Below are 27,585 nucleotides of genomic sequence, written 5' to 3'. Positions count from 1 at the left end.
AGGTGCCCGATTGTTTTCCAATGGATGACATGTTTTGGTAAGAGAGGCATCAGCCAAGAAAGCAATGAAAAGCCAAGAAAACCATCAAACTGATACAGTCACATGCACACAACATAGTATATGCCCTAGTATGTATAACCAGTACATCCAGATCATGCAGTGTTTTGAACTGTCAGTCTTTTCCATCCTTTTGTATTTTTACATCATCATTTTAAATGTGCAGGCTTAAAAACGAATGATACACTGCAATTTCCTGTGGTCTGTTGTACTTAAAAGCAGACTATCATATGTGGCTACCAGGAGCCACAAATGAAGATATTGGCCTAACTGAGCCTTTTTTTTTTGTTAGAGTTGCAGATATACTAGTAAATTTGAACACATTTGACTAAGCAGTTGGGATTCTGAAGTCTGCAGTTTTAGCATTTAGCCTCAGTTGCTGTCATTAATTCTTTTACGAACTTTAAAATATAACTGCATGATTTGTTTTACCACTCTGTGATATTCCTGTCCTTCACTGATTACACAAGCATTAAAAAAAAAATATTCAATATTAATGTTCAAAGCACTCTCCTCATTTGATCCCATTTATTGTGATTTTATTGTCAATTTTTTACTTAGTTTATCTGAGGTTACAGTTCAGCCTTTCAGAGACTATAGCAGGTTTCCAGGTATGGGCCTGAGACCAAGTTCATTGTCTTATTGCGTAGGACTCCCAGCAGCATTTTTATTTTATGTTGATTTTTTTTTCTCAGTTGTTCTCTATGCCTCATTGAATCTTGCAGTGATTTGATTGTTCATTTTAAGGCTTCAAAAAATTTTGCCCTCTGTTAAGCACTTGCCTTTCCATTTACTACAGGTCAGAATTTGACGGCAATTTTTTTACTGTGCACTGAAGCATGCATCATGTTAAAAGATGCACGATAAGCAAGAGGATTTCCTTGCTATGCCTCTCTAGTGATACCAGCTGTGGGAATGCTTCCCATTGGAAAGATCTTAAAGCATTTTACAAGAAACTTAAATATCAGACACATTTTACAGATGAGTAAACAAAACCACAAAGGAGTGATATGATTCAGCTACATTAAACAGAGAATGTAGGTCTTCTGTGGTCTTGCCCAACCTTTAGCATCTAGATCAAATTTTCATGGACACCATATCTGCTTTGTGAATGTAATAAAACAAGAATGGTGATATAAAGACAGTCTGATACTTATGAACAGTTAGCCAGTTCCTCCTGCATGCTATTCACAAGCTGCCTCTCTTTAATGTGTAAGAATTTGCCTATTCAGTAGGGGGTTTGGGGTTTTTTGTTTGTTTGGGTTGGGGTTTTTTTGTTTGTTTTAAAGCAATTAAATACTTCAGTATATCTAATGGCTCTGATGTGTGCACACGTTATACAAGGTCTTCACACCAAGAAGGTGGCCATGAGGAGGTTTTAATGTCGTGACTGGCTTTGCTGGTTGTCCAGCTGGATCCAGCATAACAGTTCAAGGAAGAGATGTGGATTTGAAAGGCTATCTCCTTGGTGGTCTTTACTGATGATACAAGTTTGTTAAAATCCCAGCAAAGGTTTAAACAGTTTTTGACATTTTAAATCATTGAAAAAGAAAAGCTCTTTTGCCTCCTACCATTTCTACATGTAGTCACTCCCTTTAGTGCAATTTGGATAATTTAGCCCAAAACGTGTATCTGTTGCATAAGAGAGAAATATCATTCAGCTACATAAGCACTGTTTCCGAATATGGATTATTGCTAGATTCCAGATTTTAATGAACAAATCAATTGATAAATGGTGAAGAGTTTTCTTGATGGAAATGTCATATTCTGTTTTCATCTTCCTGGCTTTTACTTTTTGTCATTCTGTTGCTTAGACTATAAATAATTCTGGGCAGGGACCTTTCACTCATGGTTTTGGAATTCTGACTTCAACTCTTGTGCAACGTAAATGTATACCTATAAAGTTCAAATAAAATATTAGACTACACATGACAAACTTTTTCAAATGGGACTTTTTCTAAGTAGCTTTAGTCTTTACATTGGCATTATTCCCAGCGTATGGTTGAGTGGTTCCTGGTAGTTGACTACACTATGCACTTTAAAGAGGAAGACAACAAAGGTCAAGTTGTTCATAAAATCATTAGCGAAATGTCAGAAACAATTTAGTCTAAATAAAATATCTCTATGAAGATAAGAAGTACCCATTAAAAAGAATTCCTTCTAACTGCGTATCTATGCTGTTGAATTCATCAGATAAAAATTGGACAGTTAATAAAAACTAAATGCTAATATGGACGATACATATTTCAAGAATATTTTCTCTGTAAAAGCAAAGGATAAAAGAGGGCTTTGATTTGGGGAGAGAGTGAAGGCTTTTTTTGTTTGAAATACAAACTCAGACTGAAACTAATTGAAGACAATTTCTCATTGTGACCCCAAATTTAGCTTGAGTTTCAAGTTAACACCACTTTAGTTGGCAGGCAATAAATAAGCTCGATATAGTATTGTGTGTTTACACTATGACATACTTTATTGTAATAGTAGTATTTCTTGCAAGGTGTGAAAGTGTCCCAGCAGTTTACGTCCTTGAGTCTTGTCTGGCAATGGAACAATCTGAGAGTAAGGTTCATTCCTTTTCTAGCTTTTTTTTCTATTCTTTGGAAAAGAAGTTTGCAGTCTGCTCCTACATCTTGTCCTTTAACCTGAACATGCGCCATTCTGATGAAGCAGGTGGGAATCCCTCCTGCGTGGGTGTCAGGATGTGATGACCTGTGATACGAAAGAAGGAGCAATTGATGCAGAGATTGAGTCCGGTGAGGGAAGAAGAACTTGAGGTGGGAGATCTATGAAGCCTTTGGCAGGGCTCAAATTTGTATTTTTTATATGGGAAAATACAGCTATTGAGACTGACTTGATCTCAAAGGTCTTTACAATTCAGATGATTACGACTACTTTAGGCTATTTTAAAAGCATGAACTGCAGGACTTCCCCTGGTTTGCAGAGCCAAGGAAGATTGATGTTTGCAGTTCTGTTGTGCCTAAAGATTCTGTATGAATAAAATGTTTGACACTGGTTAAAAGGATATAATATTGGATGGATGGCCCTCATCTTTTCCTCTTTTTACAAAGAATTTTGTCGTTAATAATTCTGGGACTCATGATATATCACTAGTGCTAAAGAACCTCCTATTTTCAGGAACTCAGTTTATCAGAGATCCTTATTTGAGAGGTTTTAAGACTCTGTAAATCTTGAATGACAAAAATGTAGTTTCTGTTTAGATTAATGCTTGATTAGTTTTATTATTATTCTATTAAGCAATAAAAGCCTAATTTGAGGCTTGGGTAAAGCAGTACTTATAGGTCTTTGGCTTCATTTACAGTATTCACAGTACTCACTAAATTAGCTTTTCAGAATCCAGGTGGTGGTTACTAACTTATGTTCATTGCAAATCTTGATGAGACACTATTTTGTTGACATTAGCTATTAAAACAAAAGGGTTGACATGATGGATTGTAGCAAGTGCAATGCCATAGACACTCCTGTTCAGTCCCATCAAAATCACATATGCTTCCATAGCATTTCAGTAGATGAATCATAATTCAACAGAAGGTTTTGTGCCCTAGTAGAGCAAGGATCATATAACACAAAAGGCATTAGGATGCTTTTAATATGTTATGCTTTTCAGAAAACTTTTTAAAAAAAGTTTCATGTTTACAAATGAGACTGGCTCTTTCCATGCCTTGATTGTGTATGATTAACAGGGCCTCAGAAGTCCAGTATGCTCTTAGATGCAACTTTCTTCTGGTTCCTTGTAACTGGCATTCTGTGTTGGGCTACTACTCTGTTCCTGGTGCTTTTCATTGCAAGCACTTTCTGTAATTGTTCTGTATGAAAAAAAGGCTGTAACTCTAAAACAGTGACTCCAAACCTCTCTCTCCTTCATTCATTTTTTTCCATCATCGGCTCCAAAGTGAAGATTTATCCTGAGGCTTTTGTCACTGTCAGTGAGAGTTATTGATCTCTGAATATGTCATCATTTTTTCATTCTTCACTTAATGGATCCTAACTGATTTGATCAAGAAATCATATGTCACCTTGCAAAACTAACCACTTTGTGATTAGGGTGCTGTCCAGACAAATCTCAGACAGAGTGCTCCCATGATTTCCTTACTGAAAGCAAAAGCAGCCCTGCTACTTAAGCACTAGCTAGTATTTCATTAAACAATTTATACCAGCCTGGATCTTTTTAATATGATGAAATTCATACATTGATGTGACAGAATATGAATGCATAGATCTTTTTATACTTCCATGACACAAAGAGTGATGTGTTACTGGCTTGGCTAACAAACAAAGATCTTCCTAACCAAAAAAGACACTCTGATTGCAGCTTACTGCAACATTTTTCATATTTTGATGCATAGCTGCAAGTAAAAGGATGAATTGTGAGTTGTAAAACTGGCTGAGCTGGAAGTTAGGATACTTTTCCCCTTTCCCACAAACATGGATGAAGACTAGGTGATTAATGTACATGCATTTCCATGTATACAGTATGTAATAGGTGTATTATATATTCTGTTATTCACATTAGGATTTTCTGTGGAATCAAAGATGTATTAACAAAATGAAAGCCTAAAGACCACCCAGGCTGGCATTCACTTCAGCAGAATACCAAATTAAACTAGGTTTAAGCATATTCTTCTAGAATCAAGGCAGAGGAGTCAAGTAATTTTAATTAAAAAAATCTGTTTACCTTTTTATATAGAAGAACAGGATCTAATTTATTTGTGTGCCCATCTGGACTAGATTGCTCATTTTAAGTTAATTTAACAAATGATAGACTGCTACTGGCCTTTCCTTTCCCAGGAGAAGAGGTTGACAGACAGCTGTGTAGAGATGCTATCTACCCAATCCCGGTTGTCTGCGAAGCTCCATGCCCAAAGGACTGTGTGCTCAGCATGTGGTCCACATGGTCCTCCTGCTCACACACCTGCTCCGGCAAAACCACAGAAGGGAAGCAGATGCGTGCCCGCTCCATTCTGGCGTATGCAGGTGAAGGTAAGGTCGCATACTCTTGCAGACTCTTGTTTGATTGTGAATTCTCAACTGCCTTTGCAATGTCAAGGTAATTTCTTGATCAACAGAAACAAATTATTCGATGGAGTTGTGTTTTTTTTAAATATAGAAAAATTATTTAAATGCTTATCCTACATTCACTAATGGTACCTAAAGCTGTTTTAGAAAGGAGAGTTTATTTTGCTTATTTCAGTTAATGTTGCCATTTTTTATTATTCTGCATAGTGTTACTGTTTTGATTTTGAATATATGGTTTTCTTGTTTTCTATTAGAATTAAACAAGGTAAATGATTTATCCTATGCAGACATCTATGAAAGATATTTATAGGGGATTGTTAGTAACTCTAATTTAGGTCCAATTTGGAAGGACATAAGTATAAATGCTGAAAAGATGTGATTTTTAATGGGTTCAAATGCTAACAAATGGCTTTTGTAGCTTCCTAGCTCAAATTGGTAACTAATGTTACCCCATTAACATTTTTATTCATTGTAAGACTTTGGTATTTCCCTGCAAATCCTGACTCATGTGAATGGTTTCCATTCATGCAAATGCAAAGAGAAGAAGACATAGCTGGAATATAAAGGAGAAGAAGAAAAAGGTTTTAGATATAGGTTCATGTCTATTCTTTTGTAATTTTCCAGGCTTCCTATAACTGTTTTTTTTTGTTTTGCTTTGTTTTGTTTTTAAGTATTTTAGGGGGTAATAGACCAAATGTATTCTATATGTAACATGGTTCTAACATGGCCACGTCAGGCGTGCCAGGGTCCAAACTGTAAAATGCCTTGCGCAACACTGGCAGCAAGGAGATATAGCCACCTAAGAGTTCTTGGAAAACATTTACTCACAGGTATTACTGACAGTCAAGTTGAATGCTTTTAAAATAAAAGGATTATGTGCATGTTTTAGTTCTTTAAAACTGTCAAGCATTTTATTACTTCAAGTTAAGATGAAATTTAGCTGAAAAGCAAAAGCTGTAAGGTATGGAAGTAGTGAAAGAGAATATCTGTTTTGAGAAATGGAAAAAGAAAGGGGCAGGCTTCATCATATACCAAAACACTTCTCTGTTTGCAAACACAGTTAACTTCATCGCTAAAAGTATACCGTGTATTTGACAGAATTCAGGTAATTGTAAAAAAAAAAAAAAAAATGTAGCAGAGCAGGCACTTTCAACCTTTTCCCTGAAAGGGACCTTTGCTAGAAGTGTAAAAGGCAATCAGAACTATACTTATTTTAGTAGGTGATTCAAATAATACTTAGATGTATCTATGTAACCAAGTAGAAATGCTCTTAAAATAAGAAACAAAATTGGTTTTATGTTGTCTCTTTTTTTATAATGTGTCGAATGGACTCATTTTGAGGGAAACACAGAGCCACATTTTCATATGATAATTCAAATAAATATATATTCATGTGCTTCTTGCTTTTCCATGCAGGTCAAGATAATAGATTTTCGATATGCTTATGCAGTTTTACTGGAGACAGAAATTTAACATCCTGACAAGCATGCCACAGAAGTGAAAACCTAAATTACTCCAGAAAATTATTCCACTTCCTTATGCTTCTCTTTAAAAAGTACTCATTTTATTCTGACTTTGATACTTAACAAATCTTAGGATAATTTACAAGGCTGCAGATGCAGTAAAGCAGTTAAGCATAGCCTGGATTTTAGGTATCTGAATTTTATTTATGTCTGTTGTGCAATGATCAGAACCAGCACTGGGGGTTCACAAAGATTGACAGGTCTCAAACCACATAGGTAGTAGTGAAGAGATCCCTAAACTATGGCTGAGAAAGCCAACTCATTACCTAGATGTTGTAGTGCTTCAGCTTTGCTTGACCCTCGGCCTCTTTACCACTATTCCTAGATGAGGTTATTCTGTGCTTTTTTTAAGGATACAAGCTGGTATGTCTAACTAGCTTACAGCAATTCGCTCACATCTTGGTCATATATTTTCAACACCGTGCTCCTTTGCACTCTGTACAAACTCCAGAGAATACAAATATATAAATAAATAAAAGAACCTTCCAAGGCTTAGCACATAGTTACAAATCTAGCTGGAAAGTACTTTTCACCTTTGCTTGTATTATATTCAAAAAGTATCAGTTTAGCTTTTATTTTTTATGTTTCACTGAAATTAGAGTTATTGTCATCTTTCTCCTCATACGTCTCTTATGCCTTTTAGTCATTTGCTGCGTGACAAATAACTGAATGACTTTTCACCTGCATGATGGAGATCAGCTGTGTTCCCAAACATATAACACTGATTGTGTGGTTGGTGCTGGGAGGTAATTTTATGTTCTGGGGGCACAGAATATATTCATGTATCTGAAAGTCTGTATTCTGCTATATAAAAAGGAAGCTCCACATGAACCTTTTCTGGGAAACATGCAGTTCTCGGTTCTATTCAGAGCTTATAAAAAATGCACATTACTGTTGATGAAAACTCTGTAAACATCATGTATAACTAAAAAACCCAAGTCTCATAAATGTAAGACCAATAATTGCATTTACACATTAAAACTGAGTTCTGAAAATAGCTATGAGTTCTGTTCAGGTGAACGGTCCCACAGGTGTTCCCTTTTGGATTTTCGAACATTTCCTTGAACTGTTGGTATGAAAGACCAGGTTATGTAAGCCATTTCATAGTGATTCCTGTAGAATATAGCCATGATATTTGAGAGTTTTGATTCAGAACACAGTAGGACAAATATATTGTACATAAATATACACAATTCCTATGATATCAGGATTGGACATTACTTAATGAAATAATGTGCTAAACTTGGCTTCTAAGATGACATAAGGAGTCCAGCTTTATCACTGTGAGTCCTTGATCAGATGCATCCTCCTGCTAGTCATGGAGAATTCAATCTACAAGCCTGGGAAGATCAAAGCATCGCAGGCATTACATAAACAAGGAATACTGCAATCCCTCAAAGTATCTGAAGCGCTTAATTCTTGTTCATTGGGGTACTTAAACATGAACATCCTATTGAAATTTTTGATGGTCTATAAATCCATATGAAATAGGTTCTTTTATCTAGATCTTGGATGGCTTCTTATCGAAGTGTTGTCTGTGATTGTTCAGTTTCTCTCCTTTTTGAAATAAAAAATACTCTATTCTGTCATTTTGCTTGTTAATGTTGGCAGATGACTGTCCATGACAGAACTATGTAATTTCACACTTAAGACCTTATTTTTCTTCTTACTTCCCACCTATCTGTGCTGCTGAATTGGTTTGAAGAAACCATCAAGTTAGCGTAACTGGCCACCAGGAAACAGCCACAGTATAATCGATTTTCTTGGATGACTGAGAATAGGAATAATTCAGTAGTATTATAGTAATTCCTTGGTGACAAGAATAGCTTCACAGGAAAAACTGAAGCCATATGTAAGGTACAGTAGTGACAAAGTTTTCTAATGAGCTCTGGGATACAACTGCCCCTCCAGCACCACACTGACTTCTGCTCGAGCCAGGAGCTGACCTCAGCTGTACACCCTCACATCAGCATTTTGTCATTCAGAACAACACCTTTTCCGTGTTGTCAAACCATACACTGCAGAGCCTCAAGCCCAGTGTGGTTATGCATATCTGTGATGGGCTTATTTACTTGCATTCAGTGGAGAAAGAGAGAGGAGTCTCTTTCTTCAAGATAAAGACTTTCTGTGGTTTGTGAGATGACTCCGTGTGGAAACTGGTGTCACGATAACCGTTTTTGATATCTTTCTGAGATCATTGTCTTCAGCTTGAAGGTTTGAAAGGTGAAGTGATTTATAAATTTGCCTGTCTGTGAGCCTGCCTATAGTGGTAGCTCATTTGTGTCACTGTCAAATACATCTTCGTGGTACAGTAAGAAACTCAGGAAAGTCACTGCCTCAAAATATAAAATGACAGCAAAGGACATAATGATGTTACCTGATAGATACATCATATGGTTGTTCTGCATAAGTCTAGTAAAGGCATCATATACAGCTCAGCCTATCTCTGTTGAATGTAGGGTTTGTCTATTTTTGTTTTATTTTCTGTTTAATATTTCTGTTATTTTTTAATTTCCTGCTTACAATAAATCTTGCATAATTAATAATACACACTAAGACTACTTTACACAGGCCATGACCTGAGACTAAAAAGTACTAAATGAGTCTTAATTTTTTAGTAAATAGTAGATATGCAGATTGATTCTGTATTGATTATACACTGCCATTGATTGACACTGCCAAATCAGTGTCATACAGCATAACACTAATGTTCTGGATATATTCCAAGTTTTATCAGTAGTAAATGACTGATAGTGATTTTGGAAAAGTAAAGATTAAAAAAAACCCCACAAGTCAAATGCGAAGAATAAAATAATCTGATTAAAAAGCTTAATTTAATAAAATGAGAGTGAAAGATGATTTTGTTTGAAATATTCTCTTAGGGCAGGGATGCAGATGCATCTGCATGGCAATGTCTTACTATGGCTCTGGTATGTTCATAGATTATCAAAGTATAATGCTGGAAGGACTATTTAGTGTGACCTCTTATATCACAGACTATTAAACATCACTGAGTTAGATAGTACAGAATATCAGTTGTCCATCTCATCAGGTATTCTGTTTGACAGGGATCAATAGCTCATACTTCTCATATATCTGCAAGATTGAGTTATTGAATGTGTAAGGAATAGCTGGATCAAAGGAGTTTCTTCTCAACTTTAGGCAAATGATGGTTGATATGCTTTAAAACTTTATTCCTGTTAAAATTCCCCTGCCCTTTGACTTTGCAAAAAAGGAGTTATACCTGGGGCTTTTTAATGTGTTTACTCTTCTTACACTTGTTCGGTTTCTTTGTTTTTATTTTTTGTACTTTCCTGGCTTGAAATAACAGTGCTTGGTAATTAAATCTCAAAGCATAGAATTGAGTAATTGTTTTCCCAGCAAATTGTTTATTCACCAAAGGATCAGTTTTGGAGAAGACAGGGATTTTCACGAGTGTTAACTGATTTCAGCTGAAACAGGAATAAAAAACCACTCAGTTTTGGAACTGAGGAACCTGGATTTTCAGCCTAGACTTGCAAAGTGACCTGGCACCTCCTTGTGAAGGAGAGCTGCAGGAGAGCATGTTACTGTGCTTCCCCTTTTGCTCAGGAGCCTCTCAGTTCAGATTGCTGCCTGGAGTGTGGGCTCTGGGGTTAAAATCCTGTTTGAGAAAGGACTGAAGGACAAACCTCTCATCTCCCATGGGTGCACCCTAACTTCTGTGCTGTTGTGTATTATAGGACAGGTCTGGTTGGTTTGTATAATTGATGTGCACCAGGTGAGGAAGCATGGATGTCTGCAGAACTGGAAGAGGAGGTCTGCACCAACAGGGCAGTCTTTGTTCTTATGTTAGTGGTCTGCATGTACTGACCATGTCTGTCTTCAGAAAGTCCAGCTGCTCGAGGAGTGCCTACCTTGTTCCTATGGCAAAGAAGAAATGAGTAACACCTCAATCTCTAGATTACAAGAGGCACTTAGTTTGCATCTCTTTTCTGACTTTAAGATTATTCCAGCTGTTTTGAAATGTGTCTATAAAATTACATGCATTTGTAAAATGAATGATATCAAAATGACTAATTAAAATGATCCCAAATGCTTTAAAAATGATAACCATTTTGAAATTTGGAAGTTATCAAGACAGCGTCAAAAAAAAGACTTATCAAATCCAATCCTTGAATATTCTACAGTGAGATGTGTTACCCATTACCAGCTCCAAATCAGGCAGAAAAGCAATCTAAGCATATGACAATTCTGTCAAAGTGTTCAAGGAAACTACCCTCATACTCTGCTATTTTATGAGTACAATGCAAGTCCCTCTGTAAAGCTAGCCTTTCATTTCCAAGTGTGCTTTGCTTAAGTACCCAAAACCAAAAAGAAATGTTTCAGCTCCAACTGTTTTTTGTACCTTGAAATGATTATTTTTAGTACTGCCAAGCAGTCACTTACAGTCATCTGATCATGCATTGTATAAGATGCATTTAGTATTGTATATCCCTTTTTCATGTATTCTGATAAAATTAAATGTCTATTTTATATTTTTTTCTGTGATACTCATTAATTTTTATATTCCTGTCAAACCTGTCCTCATTTGGTGAAATGCTCTTAAAGTTGAGCAGCCCTGATCTTGTTACCCCTACTGTATCATAAAGGGCATCTCTAACTGCCAGTTTTCCAACCCCTTCTGCTTTTTCTGTACGTATTTTAATGTGAGGGAGCACAAGGGAATGCTTTTTTCCTTGAGAGAATGGCACACTGATTTATCAATAGATAGTATATTTTTTAGTATTACAAAGATTTAGTACTAGTGATAGTTGTTTTATATTTCAATAACATTGTCTCCACATTTTGTTCATTCTTTACGTAGTTTTTTTAACTACTGTTTTCATCTGAACAGAACTGGATTCCCACTGAGCTGCCGACATTCATGCCCCAATGTTTTTCATTTACAAGTCAATGTCACTCTCATTTTTTCCCTGAATATACATTCTTGCATAGCTGTCAAAACTGTATCTAAGTTGTCACTTCATTCTCAAATGCCTTAGGAACTGGTGGTTATGGCATCCATTCCTGGGGAAACATTTCGTCCTGCATACCCCCTTTAATTTATGAATTTGCTTAAATATTTCCCTTGTGTTTCTTCTTGACCTAACATCAGATGGAAATAATTAATTTAGTAACCTTCATTATCTCTTCTAAATTCTCCATTTTTTAACCCTTGTACTGGGGGAACATGTCTAGACTCCTTCTCATGTGGATCAATTTTCTCTCCCATGCCAAGTAATTTGTGACTTTACTCTCTTTGATTTTTTTTCTTTTTCAAAACACACTCACTTTCCTAATTTCCTTCAGTATATTCCTATCTGCTGCTGTTAGTTGGAAGTTTTTTTTATTTCTTGAAGGAAGCTGCTTGAATAACTTTTTGAAACATATTACCTAACCGTAATTTTGTTCTACCATTTGATTTTTTTATGTCTTTTTTTAGGAAAATGCACGTGACATGTTTTGTCTTGATGCTGTGCATATTGACATATATTTAAAGCGAATCTGATAGACTTGAGTTGCATCCATTCTGAGCCAGAACCAATTCCCTTTCAGTCATTGTTTAATTACAGTCACACATTTTTAGTTTGTTTTAATCCCCCTTTGCAAAACTTAAGATTAGCTCGTCTTTGGCATGACATCTGTTAATATGATGCTTATTGTTTCTTGGTTGCATCAATATTTTTAACCCAAAGTCAGAAGTTAAAATTATCTCTATGGAAACAATTTGAGAATTTGGATTTTGTCCTGTGGTTTCACTAGAATGGCCCTTTCTTCACGTTTGCTGCAGATCTAGATGTTCCACAAAAGCAACTTGGGGTATAAAGTATTTTCACTGCTTCTGACACTTACTTGGGTTGGAGTTCTTGAAGTATCCATTGTTTCTTTGATTGCATTTAATTGTCTAAATTCTCTCAACAGCGAGTGCTTAAAACCCTTGTCCTCTTGCATGTCTGGAGGGCTGGAGGTCAACCTAAAGTTCAGTGGTGGGATAGAAAGGTCAATATGCTCTCTGATACGTGCTTGGTGTGAGCATACATTTTTCTTTTCGAAGAAGAGTGAAGTACAGCTCATCTGCAGTACCTAATAAAAAGCTCCTCTTTCAGTTACCTTTGTTACTGTTCTTGTCTTTTAGGAAAGATTAAAATGTTATTTAGATTTCCCCTGGCTTTCCATCATCTGGAGATAGGAGTCCTATTGTTCCTGTATAGGCCATGAATGTTTAAATTAATTCTTAAACCTAGATTCTGTATGTCTAGTAACACCAGAGATCCAGCAGACATACTGTCTACTCACAGGGCCCTACATCTAGTAGCCTATGATCAAGTCTGGTAGGAAAGACCTCTTCTTTACTCGTGGAGGATTGGGAGGCCAGATTAACTTTGAAGTGCTTGAATATAAGTAACTGAACATACTATCTGAAAACAGACACAACAAAGATAGCATCATCTGAGCTTTTCTTCACAATTATTGACACATGAATGCATTTTAATCTTTACCTGCAACAGCCTATGTTATCTCAATCTGGACCTGAAATTGCCAGCTGTGCCATCCTCTTTGGTAATTACGTAAAATGGATAAATATCCACTGGGACTTAGAACAAGAGCTCCAAAAATCTTTTTAATTGACCCGTGAATTAGACATAAACAGTGGTCTCTACACATGCATAACTAGAGTATTTAACCATTTCTTCTGCCTAGAGCCTTCATACCTCCTTACGTGACCTCTTGCAGTCTCTTTTAGGGAACCCCAAAATAAAAATGCTGTAGATTACTGCAAGCACATTAGTGTGTTATAGAAGTTATGATGATTTTGGCATGCTTATTGCACACATTTACATTTACTGTCCATGTACACTCTGTTCTGTGTAGTCTGTTGCCTGAAGTTTTTCAAAGTCCATATTGGGCATAGGAAGAGGAGGAAAAAGGAACATTTCTTTCATGTAAACAAAGTGATAATCTATAACTAATAACATTTTGAAAATGTTGTATTTTTTTTTAATAAAACACTTTATTTCCTTCCACTGCATGAACCTTTGCCCTGTTTTATTGTTCCAGGAGGAATACAGTGCCCAAATAGTAGTGCCCTACAGGAAACGCGCAGCTGTAACGAACACTCTTGCACTGTGTATCATTGGCAGACTGGCCCTTGGGGACAGTGCATAGAGGATACGTCTGTCTCTGCTTTCAACTCCTCTGCCAGCTGGAACGGGGAGGCCACCTGTTCCGTGGGGATGCAGACAAGAAAGGTCATCTGTGTGAGAGTCAACGTGGGACAAGTGGGCCCAAAAAAGTAAAGATCTTAAAAAATATCTTCATGCTGTAATTATCTTTGGATTTTACTGCTCTACATTTATATCACCAATGCATGCAAAAAACCCCCCATCTTTGTGTTCTCATGAGGGAACAATTCATCTTTTAAAAATAGAAAACGGAAGGCACAGGACTGTAAAATACCTTTCTCACTGTTGATTTTTATGGGTGATATTTACAGTGGTGATTTTGCTGACAGCTGACTGACTGCTAAATCCAGTTGGCTCCTTGCCGTCATCAGGTTGAGTCGAGACAAAAGTCTTGAGGCACGTGTGTGGTATGCAGTGCAGCAGCATTTCCAAGATCCTTGTGGTACCTCCAAGCAAGCAGTGCCCTACATGGATTAGTGCAGTTCCATGCAAAAATACTGTTTTGGGTCTCAATACAGTACAACCAATATAACTGCATTTTCTCAGAAGCAGACTGAGGAGGTCAAGTATAGTACAGCTCTGACAGGGCATTAGTTTGAAACATTAGTTTGAACATTAGTTTGACAACCTTTGTAAGGTTTTTTTCCCCATATACCTGTTTTTTCTAAGAGACTCCTTTGGCCCAATGATTTAATTTTGCAGTTTAATATATGACCAGGGTTAAATAGAGATTAGCTGCCAGTAAAATGCATTTGATAATATCTTCATACAGTTTGGCAGTCTGTAAATATATCCCACTGAGGACAGATTCAAAGCTGGAAGAGCTGATAGCAGAGGTCGTTTAGAAAGTTCATGAGGCAGCTATTCTCGCACTAAATATTTGCATGGTGCCTGCCATTTGTTGCTTTATTCAGCAGTAGACTTATTCCTAATTTACTTTAAATGGAAATATGGGAATAATGCCAGCACATTCAGTAATCTAAATTGTTGTGTGTCTGCATTAAGTTGCTGGTTTATTCAGTCATCGTACCATTATATCTTTTATTTGGTACTCATTTTACACTTTAAAAAAACCTCTAGTGATTTATTTGCCTTTTAAAATCTGCTGTTAATATCTCTGCCTTTGATTTGACCTTAAATTTTTGGGAGGAGGGCTGTTTTATTATGTCATAAATGAATCCTGTGAAATGAGAAAAAAAGTCTTGGTTGATCCTTCAAATTGTCACATTAAAATCACTGAATCGTTTTTAAAGAACCAGGCATTTAACATGAAAATGTAAATAGGAACCTTGTTTTAAACTCCCCTTAATAAAAAGAATTACTGTGGTATGATACAATCAATATTATTGGCCTTATCTACCTCACAAGTTACAGACTTCAGCTTGTATCTCTTCTGTTTAATTTGACCTTGAGTAAGGACTGCAAAAAAATCAATACTTCGCTTTAAGCCACATACACTAAATACAAACAATATAAAAGATAGAAATGGTGTTCTAATTGAACTAATTGCCTTGCCCAAGGATCTGAAGAGGAATTGTAATGTTCAGAGCTCCTGAAAGATGAAGTTCTTAGTGAAACAGTAACTGTGTATAAATCAGACTTTTTTGTATGCTTATATTTTCTGTTGTTCTTTAAGTAAAAAGCCATTAGTAAGCCAATGTTCAATACTTTTCAGAAGCATTTTGAATTTTAACCTTAGAGAAAATTTCTGAAAGTGTAGTCAATGTATATCATTGGTAGCAGATGTTTTTTTAAAGTGTACCTGGCTATATATAATACATCCATGCATTCATAATCTGATTTTATGAATCACATAGAAACAAGGCACAATTTGACTTAAAAAATGGAGAGAGCTTACGGAGAGGTGATGGATATTTATGTTGCTATAGCTATAGTATTTAATGATCTTTCATGGTGGCATTTTAGGGGAAAAAAGAGAAAGGGTAGAGATGTCATTATAAGAGGGCACCAAGAATTTAGTGCTGGTTCATAGTAATGGATCATACTCTGAGAAGTTTATGTGAATTGACAGGAAAATGCAGAGACAACCGATGGATATTATGAAGTAGCAAGTGTTATTGCTGAAGAATATATTCCTGTAAAGCTGCCACTCAACTTTTCTTCTCCTGCTTACCTTCCCACACTGACACAGGTGTAGTTCTCCACTAACCATGGAGACCACATTTTCTCAGTAGTTCATCATTAGACTTGCCTATGCTCCCTTCAGCCTGGCAAGAAAGATGCCTCGCGCAAGCCAAGCTTCCCAGCTGATCCAATCCGAATATAAAACTGGTGTCTCATCTGCCTGGTCCAAGATGCCCAGCAGCCACTAGAGGAAAAGCTAGTCAAAGTAATGTTTTTCTGCAATGAGCCAAAAGCTCTAAAATACAGACGTGATGTTTTTCTTACCTCTTTATGTAATCCTCTGACAGTCCACATTCTCTGCACTTTTAGGGCAATAGTAATTTTGAAGATATTTCAAAGACTTGCGGTACTTCTGCAAGAGTTATTGCATGATTCTGAAAACAAGTATTGCAGCACAGAGAGTTGGTTGTCCTTGATGAAAAAATAGGAACACAGAACGGGGGAAAATGATCTGGGTTAATGAGTCCCATATGTGGCAGTCCAATAATCTCTTTTATATGCTGATCAAGCCTCTTTCTAAACCAAGCAAGGTTTTCTGTCCTTTCTGACAGTCTTTCACAGTCTCATTGATCTGGCAGTTTCAAACCCTTCTCTGGTTTCCGTCATAATCATGGCCAGTTTATACCTATTTGTTTCTGGGTTAGCAATGTTATTTAGTTTAAGTATGCCTCCTTCCAGAGTTTAGGTTTCTGGTAAATTTATGAAGAGCTAAAAATGCGAAGCTAAACTGGGTGGGATTTCTTCATAATCATTTGGAAGCTTGAAAATAATACTCAAAAGGCAGAGTCTGGAATGGTGAGTGAGGAATCATGATTTCTTTTTAGTTAAATCCCCAGGTGTAGAATGCACTGGTTTTGGCTTGCTTCCACCAGCTATATTTAAATTCTAACAGTTTTTGTTTCTGAGCTCAATCCTGGTGAATTCTGGGCAACTAGTACTCCCCTAATGTGCCTGCAGGCATTCAGTACCTCTAGTGATTCACCACTTCACTGCAGAATGATTGTTTACTTGATAATGCTTCTTTTGGTTTTGTTTTTTTTAGATGCCCTGAGAGCCTCCGACCAGAAACAGTGCGACCTTGTCTGCTTCCCTGTAGGAAGGACTGTATTGTGACCCCGTTCAGTGACTGGACGTTGTGTCCTTCCTCATGTCAAGAAGGTAATTTTATCTATTGTGTGCTAGTAGACAGACTGTAAGAAAAAAAGGAGTTAGACTAGCAGTCACTTTTGGCAGAATACTTATACACATCTCTTTCTAACAGAGGACATGTAATAGCTGGCAGAGCAGCTGCAAGGAGGGCATAGTGTTTTTGCTAAATAGAATAGTTATTTCTATCTGTTTTCTATAAGCATTTGTTTGGGTTTTTTTTCCCATTTTGCCTACTTTTATGTTACAAATTCCGATTTGCATCTCCCACTGATAAAGAGATAACTAGTCACAGAGCAGACACATAACTCTTAGTGTAAGACCAAAACAGATACTTGTACAATTGTAGAAACTGTATTTGAATTGTCAGATTATAAAATGGTCAGATTTGGTATTTGAAAATATGCTGCTTGCTCATCAGAAAACCTGAGGCTCTATATACCAGAAGATAGATAGATAGACAGATAGATAGATATGAGTTTGTATATAATTTTGGCTGGTTTCTTGGCTGGGAAAATTGAAGGAAAGTTAATAAAAATCAGCAGACTTTAAGTTGATGTTAATGGCCTGACTTAAACATACTTTGCAATACCATTTTAATACACTTGGCAAAGCTCTTAAAAACAGTGCAGGTCTCCCTTGAATTTTTATTACATTAAAATCATACATAAAGTTAAAGTGATGACTGGCTTAATATTGCCCATGTTTTTTTGCCTTATCTCTTTTTCTCCCTTAAGCTTAACAGGAGGTGTTTTTATAATATATACTATTACAGACAGAGTCTGTAATACCCCGAGTTCCACAGGGTGCTAATCCCCGTGTGGGACATGGTGATTACTCACAGCTACCATATTATCAGAATGTAAGATATTGTTACATCAAATATACACACTTTGAGTGTCACGGCCAATTCTTTATGCTTTATAAAGGACACGAGCATAAAGTCATTTTTGCAGTAATTCCTATTAGTGCTTAGTGCATTCTAACAAATAAAAAAGGGGTTAGGAAGATTGAATTTATAAGCTTTGAAAAAAACCAGTGAAGTAAGACCATGGAATCTGATCTATGAAATAGATATTAATTATTAAATACTGTGTTATTTTACAGCATTATTAATTGTTCTTTCTGAAATATTTTTGTTGTCATCTTGGACAAAAATGCCATCATCTTCTGTTCTTAATTCTGTGCTTTTTATGAAAGGTCTTGATGCAATGAACATATCTTCATGAATATTGGCTACAAACTAGCATGTATGCTGCTAAAAACAGTGTATTTGTGCACCAATACAGGCCCTTTGTCTATTCAGTGAGTCAAACTCTTTTTATAAGACACAAACAATTTGTAATTCATGGGTTTTACCCATTTGTGTCAGCAAGCTGGTCAGCAGCTTTGCTGGGCTGCATGTCTGTCTTGCCCCATGTGCCAGCTCCTGGCATCTCCTGGAGCTGACTGACTCGGGAGTGGAGGGTTTCCTCTGTGTTGAAAAGCAGCCAGGTGGTGGAGAGCCACCGCAGGGATTCTCCTGCCGCTTGCTCCTAATTACAATTGCTTGGCCATGGTCCAGCACACTTCTGTGTACAGACAAGCTGCAGCTGCTGTAATAACCCACCCAAAGCTGATATCAACCCAGTCAGCCAAATGTCTGTGCTACAGCTCTCTGGAAAAAAAAAAAAAAATTAAAAATCCCAGATTTTTACCTAACAATATTTATGTATTAGGTATTACTGTGGAATTAATACAGATTTGTGACCTTTCTCTTAATTTTCTGCCTGAAGGGCTGATATCTGAAGATGACTGGAATCAAAATTCCTGCAAGAACTATTTACTGTTTATCATTAGTAATGAATGACTATAATAATTAAAAACTGTAAACTGTAAATTAATTCCAGAGGGGGAAATAAAACTTCACATTTAAATGTAAAGCATGCTCTTTTGGAATATTTTTTGTGTCTCTAGATAGGGTAATGCTAGTCCCAGGTGGGAAACAAGGGTAGAGGGAGCAGAATTAAAGCCTGGCCTGGAGAGAACCACAACTGTAAATTAAATTTGTTTTATTCTTGGCTGTGGACATAAGCAAAAAGCAAGCAGGTTTTCTGATTGAGTCATTTACTGAATGGAAAAATTGTGAAATATAATGATTTCTTTCCATTAATTTCTGTTTCTGGTTTTGTATGCAAATGATTAGGGCAAATTTATGCTTTGAAACTGTAAAGTGTAGCAGCAAACTGAGTTGGTTTAATTTTTGTTCACTTGAACTGTGTGTTCACTTCAGCTGTATATTCATTTGTACAGTATTGCTACTGTTTCTTTCTGTTTAGTTCTGCTTCCTGGCCTTTAGCTGAGATTAAAGTGTTGTATCTATTAGGCTTAATTTTCTGCTTATGAACAAAATAACATATCACTATTATAGCAATCAGCTCAAATACCTATTACGTTAAATCTTATTTTTCCCCTAATTACTGTCATCCTTATGTAGTAGCAGGAGAAACAAGCTCTTCTACTCTTTGCAGGAGGTGTCACAGTAAAGAAGCAGTCCCGTCACCGAGTCATCATCCAGCTCCCCGCCAACGGTGGTCGTGAGTGCCCAGACTCCTTGTTCGAGGAAAAGGAGTGTGAAGCTTCTCCAGTCTGCTATAGCTACAGGTAGTCTAAATCAACCAGAGGCAGCTGAGACATGATTTTTCAACTTGTACTACCTCAAAAGCTTGTTGAATTCCACTTCTTAATAAAAGTAGGATACATAGCTAAATCAAGGTTTCAGAACAGATATGTAGACTCAGTTGGGCCCATAGTGAATCACTACTTCACTTTGTTCCAGTTTCTTTGCAGGAACATTGCAACTACTAAGAATTACTTTCCAGGATAAAACTTTATTAGCAACTATTTTGAAATTCTATACGATTAAAAAAATCTTCCTTTCTAAATTATACAAAGTATTGAAATGCAGCCTCATCTGCTTAGGAGAGCCAAGTTCTGCTGTCACGCTGTGCCATGCATTATATCCTCCATCTTTCCATCTCCGTCAGCACTGAGGTAGTCCACAGTTGATATATCGCCAAATGTACAAAATTCTCTGTGTTGACCTAATCTTCACCAGAGAATGTTGAGGACTGTTCCAACAGGTGGGATTCTCCACCATAACTGCTTAAGGAAATTTTTGGGCGGTTTTGTAGTATCTGTCTGAGTGGCATGGGAAGGTCTAGATGTATGGCAAGATCTGGCTGTTGATACAGTCAAAGTTTAGAAAATTCTGATGCAGTTGGTTGGATTTACTTGACAAAATAAGAAAACCGAGATTTTTTTTGATGACTAATAAATATGTTTGAATTGGAAGCCAGTGTTCTGTTTCTCCAGTGGCTAGAGAAGAACATCTGCTAGTTCCCATGAAACCCCTCTCTGTTTCAGTGGGGCAAATAGAATTTAAGCTTATTTTGTCCAAAATGAATTAAGAATAAAGAAAAGTGTTGCTTTCATCATCTGGTAAGAATTATCTTTGCAAATTCATTAGGAGATCACACTGTAGATAACTGAAAGATATGAAGGGGTGTAAAACAGCATAGGGAAGCTACCAAAATCAGTACTCCAAACATCAGAGAAATATAGTTCGAGAACTTTTTCTAGTCAATACCAGAGTCAGAGTTTTATCTTTTAAAATGCTGGCTGCCCCTTATCTCTTTAGTATCTTCAGTATCAGATTTTACCTGAGCTAGTGCATGATGATGTGCTGAGCAGAAGAACTGTTGCTAGGGAGTGGTAGATGATGTGATTTAATTTCATGACACAAACTAATACGAAAAACATTTTCTGTGTATTTCCATTAGCATCTTTCTGACCTATACATATGCAGCGCCAGATGAACTCATACACTCAGCTTGGCTCATGTCTTAGTTTACATTCTGGCCTGCAGAGACAAGTTACAATGAAACTTGAGGTGCAAAACCATTGAGATAATTTTAAACATGAGAGCAGTCGATGGTTTGAGCTCTGGATGTAACTTTTTTTTTTCTCCTACTCTGAGTAAATCAGACAACTGTGGACTATTTCAGAGATGTGACAATAATCAGACTTGCCTGGATTTGTTATATTTAAGGCCTAGGGTATTTTGCAGCACTAGAAGCGACCTTTGTAAAAGTTTCATAGCGGTTTATATTAATGATAGAATAATTTAAGCAGCACAGTATTGCATTTCTTATTAAAGTTTTTTTCAAGTTCCTTTTGTCTGTGTTTTATTTTGATATGATTTGGGCCCATATTCACATTGTGTTGGATCTCTTGGTTGGCTTCACATTTGTAAGGTGCTGCCATTCAGCTACCAGAGACACCAGGTGCTTGGGGATGGCCTGAGGCACCATCACAGTCTAAACCCACTGTCCCAATGCTTTGCTGTAGTTGGGGTCCCTTTTTGCTTCTGATTTCTCCTTTTGGGATAATGTTTGGAAGATGAAGCTTAGCAAAGGAATTTGTTTGTTGTGAAAACTTTACTCTTTTAATCATATCATTTGAAATTCAAGAAAACAAAACAAAAATCCTAAGACTTTGCTCATCTGACCTCATCTTTGTTTGTAACTCCAAGACTTGTTTGTGCTTCAAGCAAGGCAGTATTACTCCATTTGCTATTGTGTTGCAAGGCATGTCTAAGGGAGGGGGAGAAAAGACCTGGGGAAGAGGAAAGAAGGAAAAGAGGAAGAAATGTAGGACACCGATATGTAACAGTATGTACTGCCAAAAGACACCCCCAATACTGCATGAACCAGAAATCAGCCCTGGAGTTTTATCTCTGGAGTTTATTTGGGAAACATCAACACACCTTTGCTTCACTTGAGATAGGTGGACAAAAAGACAGGAGGGAAGGGAAAGTGAGAAAGATAGGAGGTTTATTAGGGTGTGCTAGTATTTAAAACTCATCCTTATTTAATGGGTCCGTGTTGTTTTTATGAGATATTAGTGTCACTTCACTAAATCCACTTTTCAAATTTTATTATGTCATTTTATTGACTGGTAAAATACTCTGAGCATGCTCAGATATAAATCCATAGCAAATGAGTTCTTCTGTTAAATGGGTATTCAAGTCACATAATTTTATTGATTTTGTAGAGTAGTCTTTTTTGAAATTTCTTTCTCACATCTTGTATAAGTGTGTTAATGCTTTGTATTAATGTGTAATTCTCATGTTGTGGTTTGTATTCACTGTGCATTTGTTAGGTAGTGTTAATGTACCTTTTTACTCTGAAATCCTTGAAAATATATATGGGTTGCTTTCTCTTCCCTCCTCGACTTCCTTCTTCCTTCCGTGTGTTTTTAATGGCCTAGTCCTAAAAGGAGCAAAAAGGTTAACAGGAAAGAGTGAAAAGTTTACGCTATTGGCACTGTTTGTTGTGAATTGTCTGTGACCAGTTAGTTATAATCAGCAATAGCTTATGGTGGTTTCTAATACTGTCTAGCACTTGTGCTGCCCTAGTTTTGATTGCTACAACTTTAGATGGTCTGAAGTTGATTGTTTCTCCCCTCATTTCAGGTGGAAGACCCACAAGTGGCGCAGGTGCCAGCTAGTACCATGGTATGTGCGCCAAGACAGTCCAGGAGCACAAGAGACTTGTGGACCTGGGCTACAAGCAAGAGGTTAGAACCTTTGTTTCCATCATATATTCCTCAGAAATCTATAGCTGCACTGGTGTGGGAAATGCCTAAAATTTTAGTCATTATAACCTAACATTATTTTTATCTACCTTTATGTTCATCAGCAAAGGAAAATACTGAATGCTAGTATGGTAGGGTGCATCCTAACTGGTATTTGGCAAATGTTTTATTCATAAAATGTCAGTATTAATTTATTTTTAAGTTTAGATACCACACTAACAACTAATTTTATGGTATTGTTTGTTCAGTTTATTTCACCATCCTTACCTGAAGCAAGTTTGCAGAGGTGTTTTTGGAAAGCATGTTTTCAAAAAGAAGAAAAAAGAAAGGGATGGGTGACTTTACATGCTGCTTTTTCTGAAAAAGGTTGTGTAAGGTCACCTGTGAAAATGTGACATTTTTCATGTGGCGAGGATGTGAAGACATATTTATGGGTATATCCGTTAGACCGAATATAAGACTTCTGCTCCCTGTAAGTGTTTGTTTGAAAATTTAGGATCGGAGAGCCCTGCAATAATTTGACATTGGAAGCATGCTCTGGAGGTCCCTTGGTCCAACCTTCCACCCAGAGCAGGGCCAGTTTCAAAGTTGGATCCCACCCAGACTAGAGCAGTTTGCTCAGGGCCGTGTCTCAACATGTTTGGAGTATCTCCCAGGACGGACATCCTACAGCCTTTCTGGGCACTTGCTCCAGTGCTTGTCCAGTCTAGCACTGCATTTTTTTTTTCCTAATATCTAAGCCTAAATTTCCCTTGCTGCATTTTCTGTCTGTGGCCCCTCATCCTTTCAGTATATATCTCTGAGAACAGTCCAGCTCTGTCTTCTCTATACCCTCGAATTAGGTAGAGAGCAAAGGGGGACATGAGGGATGCAGGACTTTGCATTTACACTGTTGAAGTTCAGTGTCAGCCCATTTCTCCGGGCTGTCAAGGTCCTCTGAAAGGCAGCCCTACCCTCCAGGTAGGTATTGACTGCTCCTCTCAAACTGGTGGTGTCCCCAGTTTGCTGAGGATGCTTTCTGTACAAATTGTTAAAGATGCTAAACAGAATTGGCCCTGGAATTAACCACTGAGGTGCAGCACTCTTAAGCAGCTGCTGGTTGGACTTTAAAACCACTGACCCTTTGAGCCCAGTGATTCAGACATTGTTCCACCATTTCCATTTGATAACAAATATCCAGCTTTACTGTCGCCTGTCTTCATGAAGAGTTTTGTGGATTTAGCAGAACTGTGTATGTGTGACTCTGTTAAGTGTAGTGTGGTGGTGCATTCCTTTCCCCTCTCTCCTGGGCCACTCTATGATCTCAGAAACTCCAGCTAGGCCCTGACCTTTGTGTAACGAGTTGGGCGGTTAAGCATCCCTTGACCATTCCAAGAACTTTTACACGGTTAAGGCAGGAAATGGCACTGACTGTACCAGGCACTCCTGTTACCTGACTGAGGCGGGTAATGACAGCAAGAAGAATGGGATGATCCATTATTCCCTAACAGCCCTGAAGCACTCCTTATCAGGATCGTAACCCAAGTGGAATGAAACCATGGTTACAGAAAGTCCATCATTTTACTAATTACTAAAGCCAATCATCTTGCGAACCTATAAACAGCAGTCCCAAGCGAGACCCTACGAGCTCTCCTGGGCCGCAGAGGGCTGCGACCAGCATCTCCCCCTGAGTGGGACACTTCTCAGAGTTTCGCAAACTCTCCAGTTTGTGAAATTTTGGAGGACCGTGCCAACCCGGTGGTGGGGCCTGGGCTAAAAGCCTCTCCTCCTGGAGACTCAACCCTGGCCTGTTGAGGAATGCCGAGACATTTGAAGCGAGTATTTTCACAGAACTTGAGGGGAATTTTTAACAGGTACCTTTGTATATATCTATAGCTTTATGTCTGTGTGCGTGCGTGTGTGAATCAACTGTTAATGAAGCTATTGTTATGATTAGCTCACTTTGTAAATCTTAAAACTAATCCATGATAAAGTGCTGCTAAGATCTTATGATTTACCTCAAACTGTGAATGAACCTCAAATTGCTGCTAAATACATATAATCCTTTAGATAAAACCTGTTGACCAAGTCTGAGGCTAAGTCTGGATTCAGCTGCACCTAAACTCCTCTTTGAGAAGTATAGAAAGCAAGGGAGTCCATTCTGAACCTCGTGACTCAACGGGAGGGTCTTCCCTATTCTTTACCCCTTTTGCTTCTCCGCTCTCTCTCTCTCTCTGTATAAGACATTCTGAGTTGACTCTAATTTGATTTTCCTTTGTATGTTTTAGTAAGTAGTAGAGTGAACCTTGCCATCGAATTCTGTTAAGTTGCATTTTTATAAACTTCTACTAAAATCACCTTGCCAATACCCTTGATGGTGTTTCTTTAAGCGGCCTGAACCACTTATTCGCGACATATAGTCAGGAGACTGTTTTTTAGGTGCATTAAATAAATTCAGTAAGAAAATAATTACAGATCCTACTTACTGTGTTATAGTAATTGAATTGCTTTGAACAACTAGTCAACCCTGAATTCCAGGGAGGTTTTTTTCTTTTGCCTTTTCTGAGTGCAAACTCCTATCCATTAAAACAATACTGGCTCAGCAGATTGTGGAATTCCTGAGCAAGGACACTGCTAACTGCAGAAGTGAAATGTTCTGGTCATTAACTTCCTTGCAATATTAAAGAAGGTTATGGTATACTTCAAAAAGTCATAGAGTAAATCTTAAGCTAGTAACTCCTACCACTTACTCAGAAAGTGTTACAGGAGATCAGTTTAGGGCTTACCACAAAATGAAACCTGAAGGTATTGCCAGCTAATACAAAAGACTTCTGGCTGTGGTAATTCTTTCGAAGGTCTATCACTAATGCACTATTTCCAGCAGCTCTGGAGGATACATTCAGATTACATATTGAGAAAATAAGATTTCTGTCTTTGACAGTAGGATTTCAGATAGTACAAAATGTTGTCTTCTGTACTTGCATGGTAGTACCTAAATATCTTGACTTTCCCTCAAAGTCAGTTAGTAAAGATAGCTAACTCTACTGCATGCAAATTGATTTTTATTATTCCTGTGCATCACAAGAGTTTCCTTTTTTTAAACTGTAATTTTAATCATGTGCGGTACACACACATGCAGAGTAATACATGATTTTGGAATTACTGGGCATACAGTTTTCACATCTGGTAAAATAGTTTGGCAGAATTTCTCTCTGGTACTACAGAGAGTTTGATCTTGCAAAGGATGATGTATTCAAGCAGTAGCCTTGTTCCTACAAGCAGATACAATGGAAGTAGCTCTCTAGCATAATGTGGTCAAGTGGTAGGATGAGCAATCATTAATTAAGAACCCTGGGAGCAGCCAAGCCTGAAGAAAAGGGGTGGTTTTGGTAGAATTCTATATATGTTTCTGAGATCAACTGTTAGAAAGGGAGATTTTTGTTTGCTTTTGCTTTTTATTAAGTCTATCCAATGTATAAATTTTATTGTAGAACTCATGGAGAAAGTTAAGTTGGATAACCAAAGATTATTTGTGCCTCGGTCCAAGTATCTAAATATGAATCTAAATATTGTCTAGCCTGTTGCAGTGGTGAAAGTTACAGGCATTAAAAACAGAGGCTTTTTTTGCCCAGTGTTTTTCCCATTGATGTAAATTAACAGAAAATGTAAGTTTCAAACACAGGTATATTACGTATCATGTCTCAGTGTTTTAATGCCTGACATTGTGTTGAATATATCTTTTACTTAAGTGATGTAAACTGGTAATCTGTAGGAGCTACCTAAACTAGTACAGCTTTCCTTTACATTGGGAAAAGTAAAATATTTTCTGTTTTCTTGAACACCTTTACAATGAAAATGACTTGGAAGTAATAGTTGAATTTTTGCACAAAAGTAACTTTCGCTTTGGAAAATATACTTCTGCAAATCTAGAGATTATTTGTTGAAGTTTTATTTACTTTGCACCTCAGAAAATTGCATTTTGAACATGGATAGTGTGTTTTATTTGTTTTATATAGTCTATCTCCTACATGGGGCATTAACATATTCCCTTTCCCCTCTTACATTTCATATTCTGCCATGAAAATAGCCATGTGTGAATTTTCAGTGGTGCACATTATTTTGTTTGGTCCCCTGCACAAGAGTTGAATTTGTGCAAGGTGCTTGCTGAAGGGAGGCTGCCCTGAGAGCAAGCATCTGGCTGACTGAGCTCTGCCCTGGACAGTATTAGGAAGATTTCACCAGCTTCTGTAGGAAGACTCTGGAAGAGGGTTTGTCCCCTCTCCCTGCTGACTCTTGGCTCCCTCCTGCATACTTGGCTTGTCGTAAATTAAATTTCTACAGGCTATAGAAAACTTTGCATGACAATATGTTATTAAAAGTTCTGTACTATAAATAATTTATTTAAATATTATTTTGTGATGTAGATACAGAAAAGACTGAGCCACTACTGTGCAAGTCCTTTTAACTACCCCAAAATCAGGAAATGCTAAACAATGAAATATGAAATCCATTTGGTATAACATTCTGATAGTGCATTTATAATGTGATACTGGAATAAAGATATTTTGAACAAATCATTTAACTGTTTGTTGGTGATTTCTGTACAAATGTTTAACATATTGTGAAAATGTAGACAGCAGCATTTCTTTTTCGATTGAAGAAGAGTCATCTCTCAAATTTCTGATACTCGTGAATGCAGAAATCACACATTTGTTCATCTGTTTGTGGTAATTTACTTTTGATGACAAAGTGAAACAATACTCTTATAGAAGTGATCTCAGCCCTTTGGTTTCCTGTGGGTTGTCCTTTCGTTTTGTGTCGATACTCAGTAGAGCAAGTAGTTGCATTATTGTATGTGA

The 27,585-nt window shown here is 37.2% G+C and overlaps 1 protein-coding gene across 1 annotated transcript in view; it reads left to right on the top strand.

Annotated features, from left to right (window-relative positions):
- The window catches only part of THSD7A (thrombospondin type 1 domain containing 7A), a 217,854-nt gene that overhangs the window by 131,512 nt on the left and 58,757 nt on the right, over positions 1-27,585 (top strand). The window contains exons 8-12 of the mRNA XM_059818868.1: positions 4,864-5,055; positions 13,695-13,929; positions 17,007-17,122; positions 19,621-19,753; positions 22,626-22,729. Coding sequence (XP_059674851.1) covers positions 4,864-5,055; positions 13,695-13,929; positions 17,007-17,122; positions 19,621-19,753; positions 22,626-22,729 — 780 coding nt within the window. The remainder of the gene's footprint in view (positions 1-4,863; positions 5,056-13,694; positions 13,930-17,006; positions 17,123-19,620; positions 19,754-22,625; positions 22,730-27,585) is intronic.

This window comes from Gavia stellata, chromosome 6, assembly GCF_030936135.1.
Source record: "Gavia stellata isolate bGavSte3 chromosome 6, bGavSte3.hap2, whole genome shotgun sequence".
Taxonomy (NCBI): domain Eukaryota; kingdom Metazoa; phylum Chordata; class Aves; order Gaviiformes; family Gaviidae; genus Gavia; species Gavia stellata.
The sequence above is the reverse complement of the archived record's forward strand: the minus strand, read 5'-3'. Positions and strand labels throughout refer to the sequence as shown.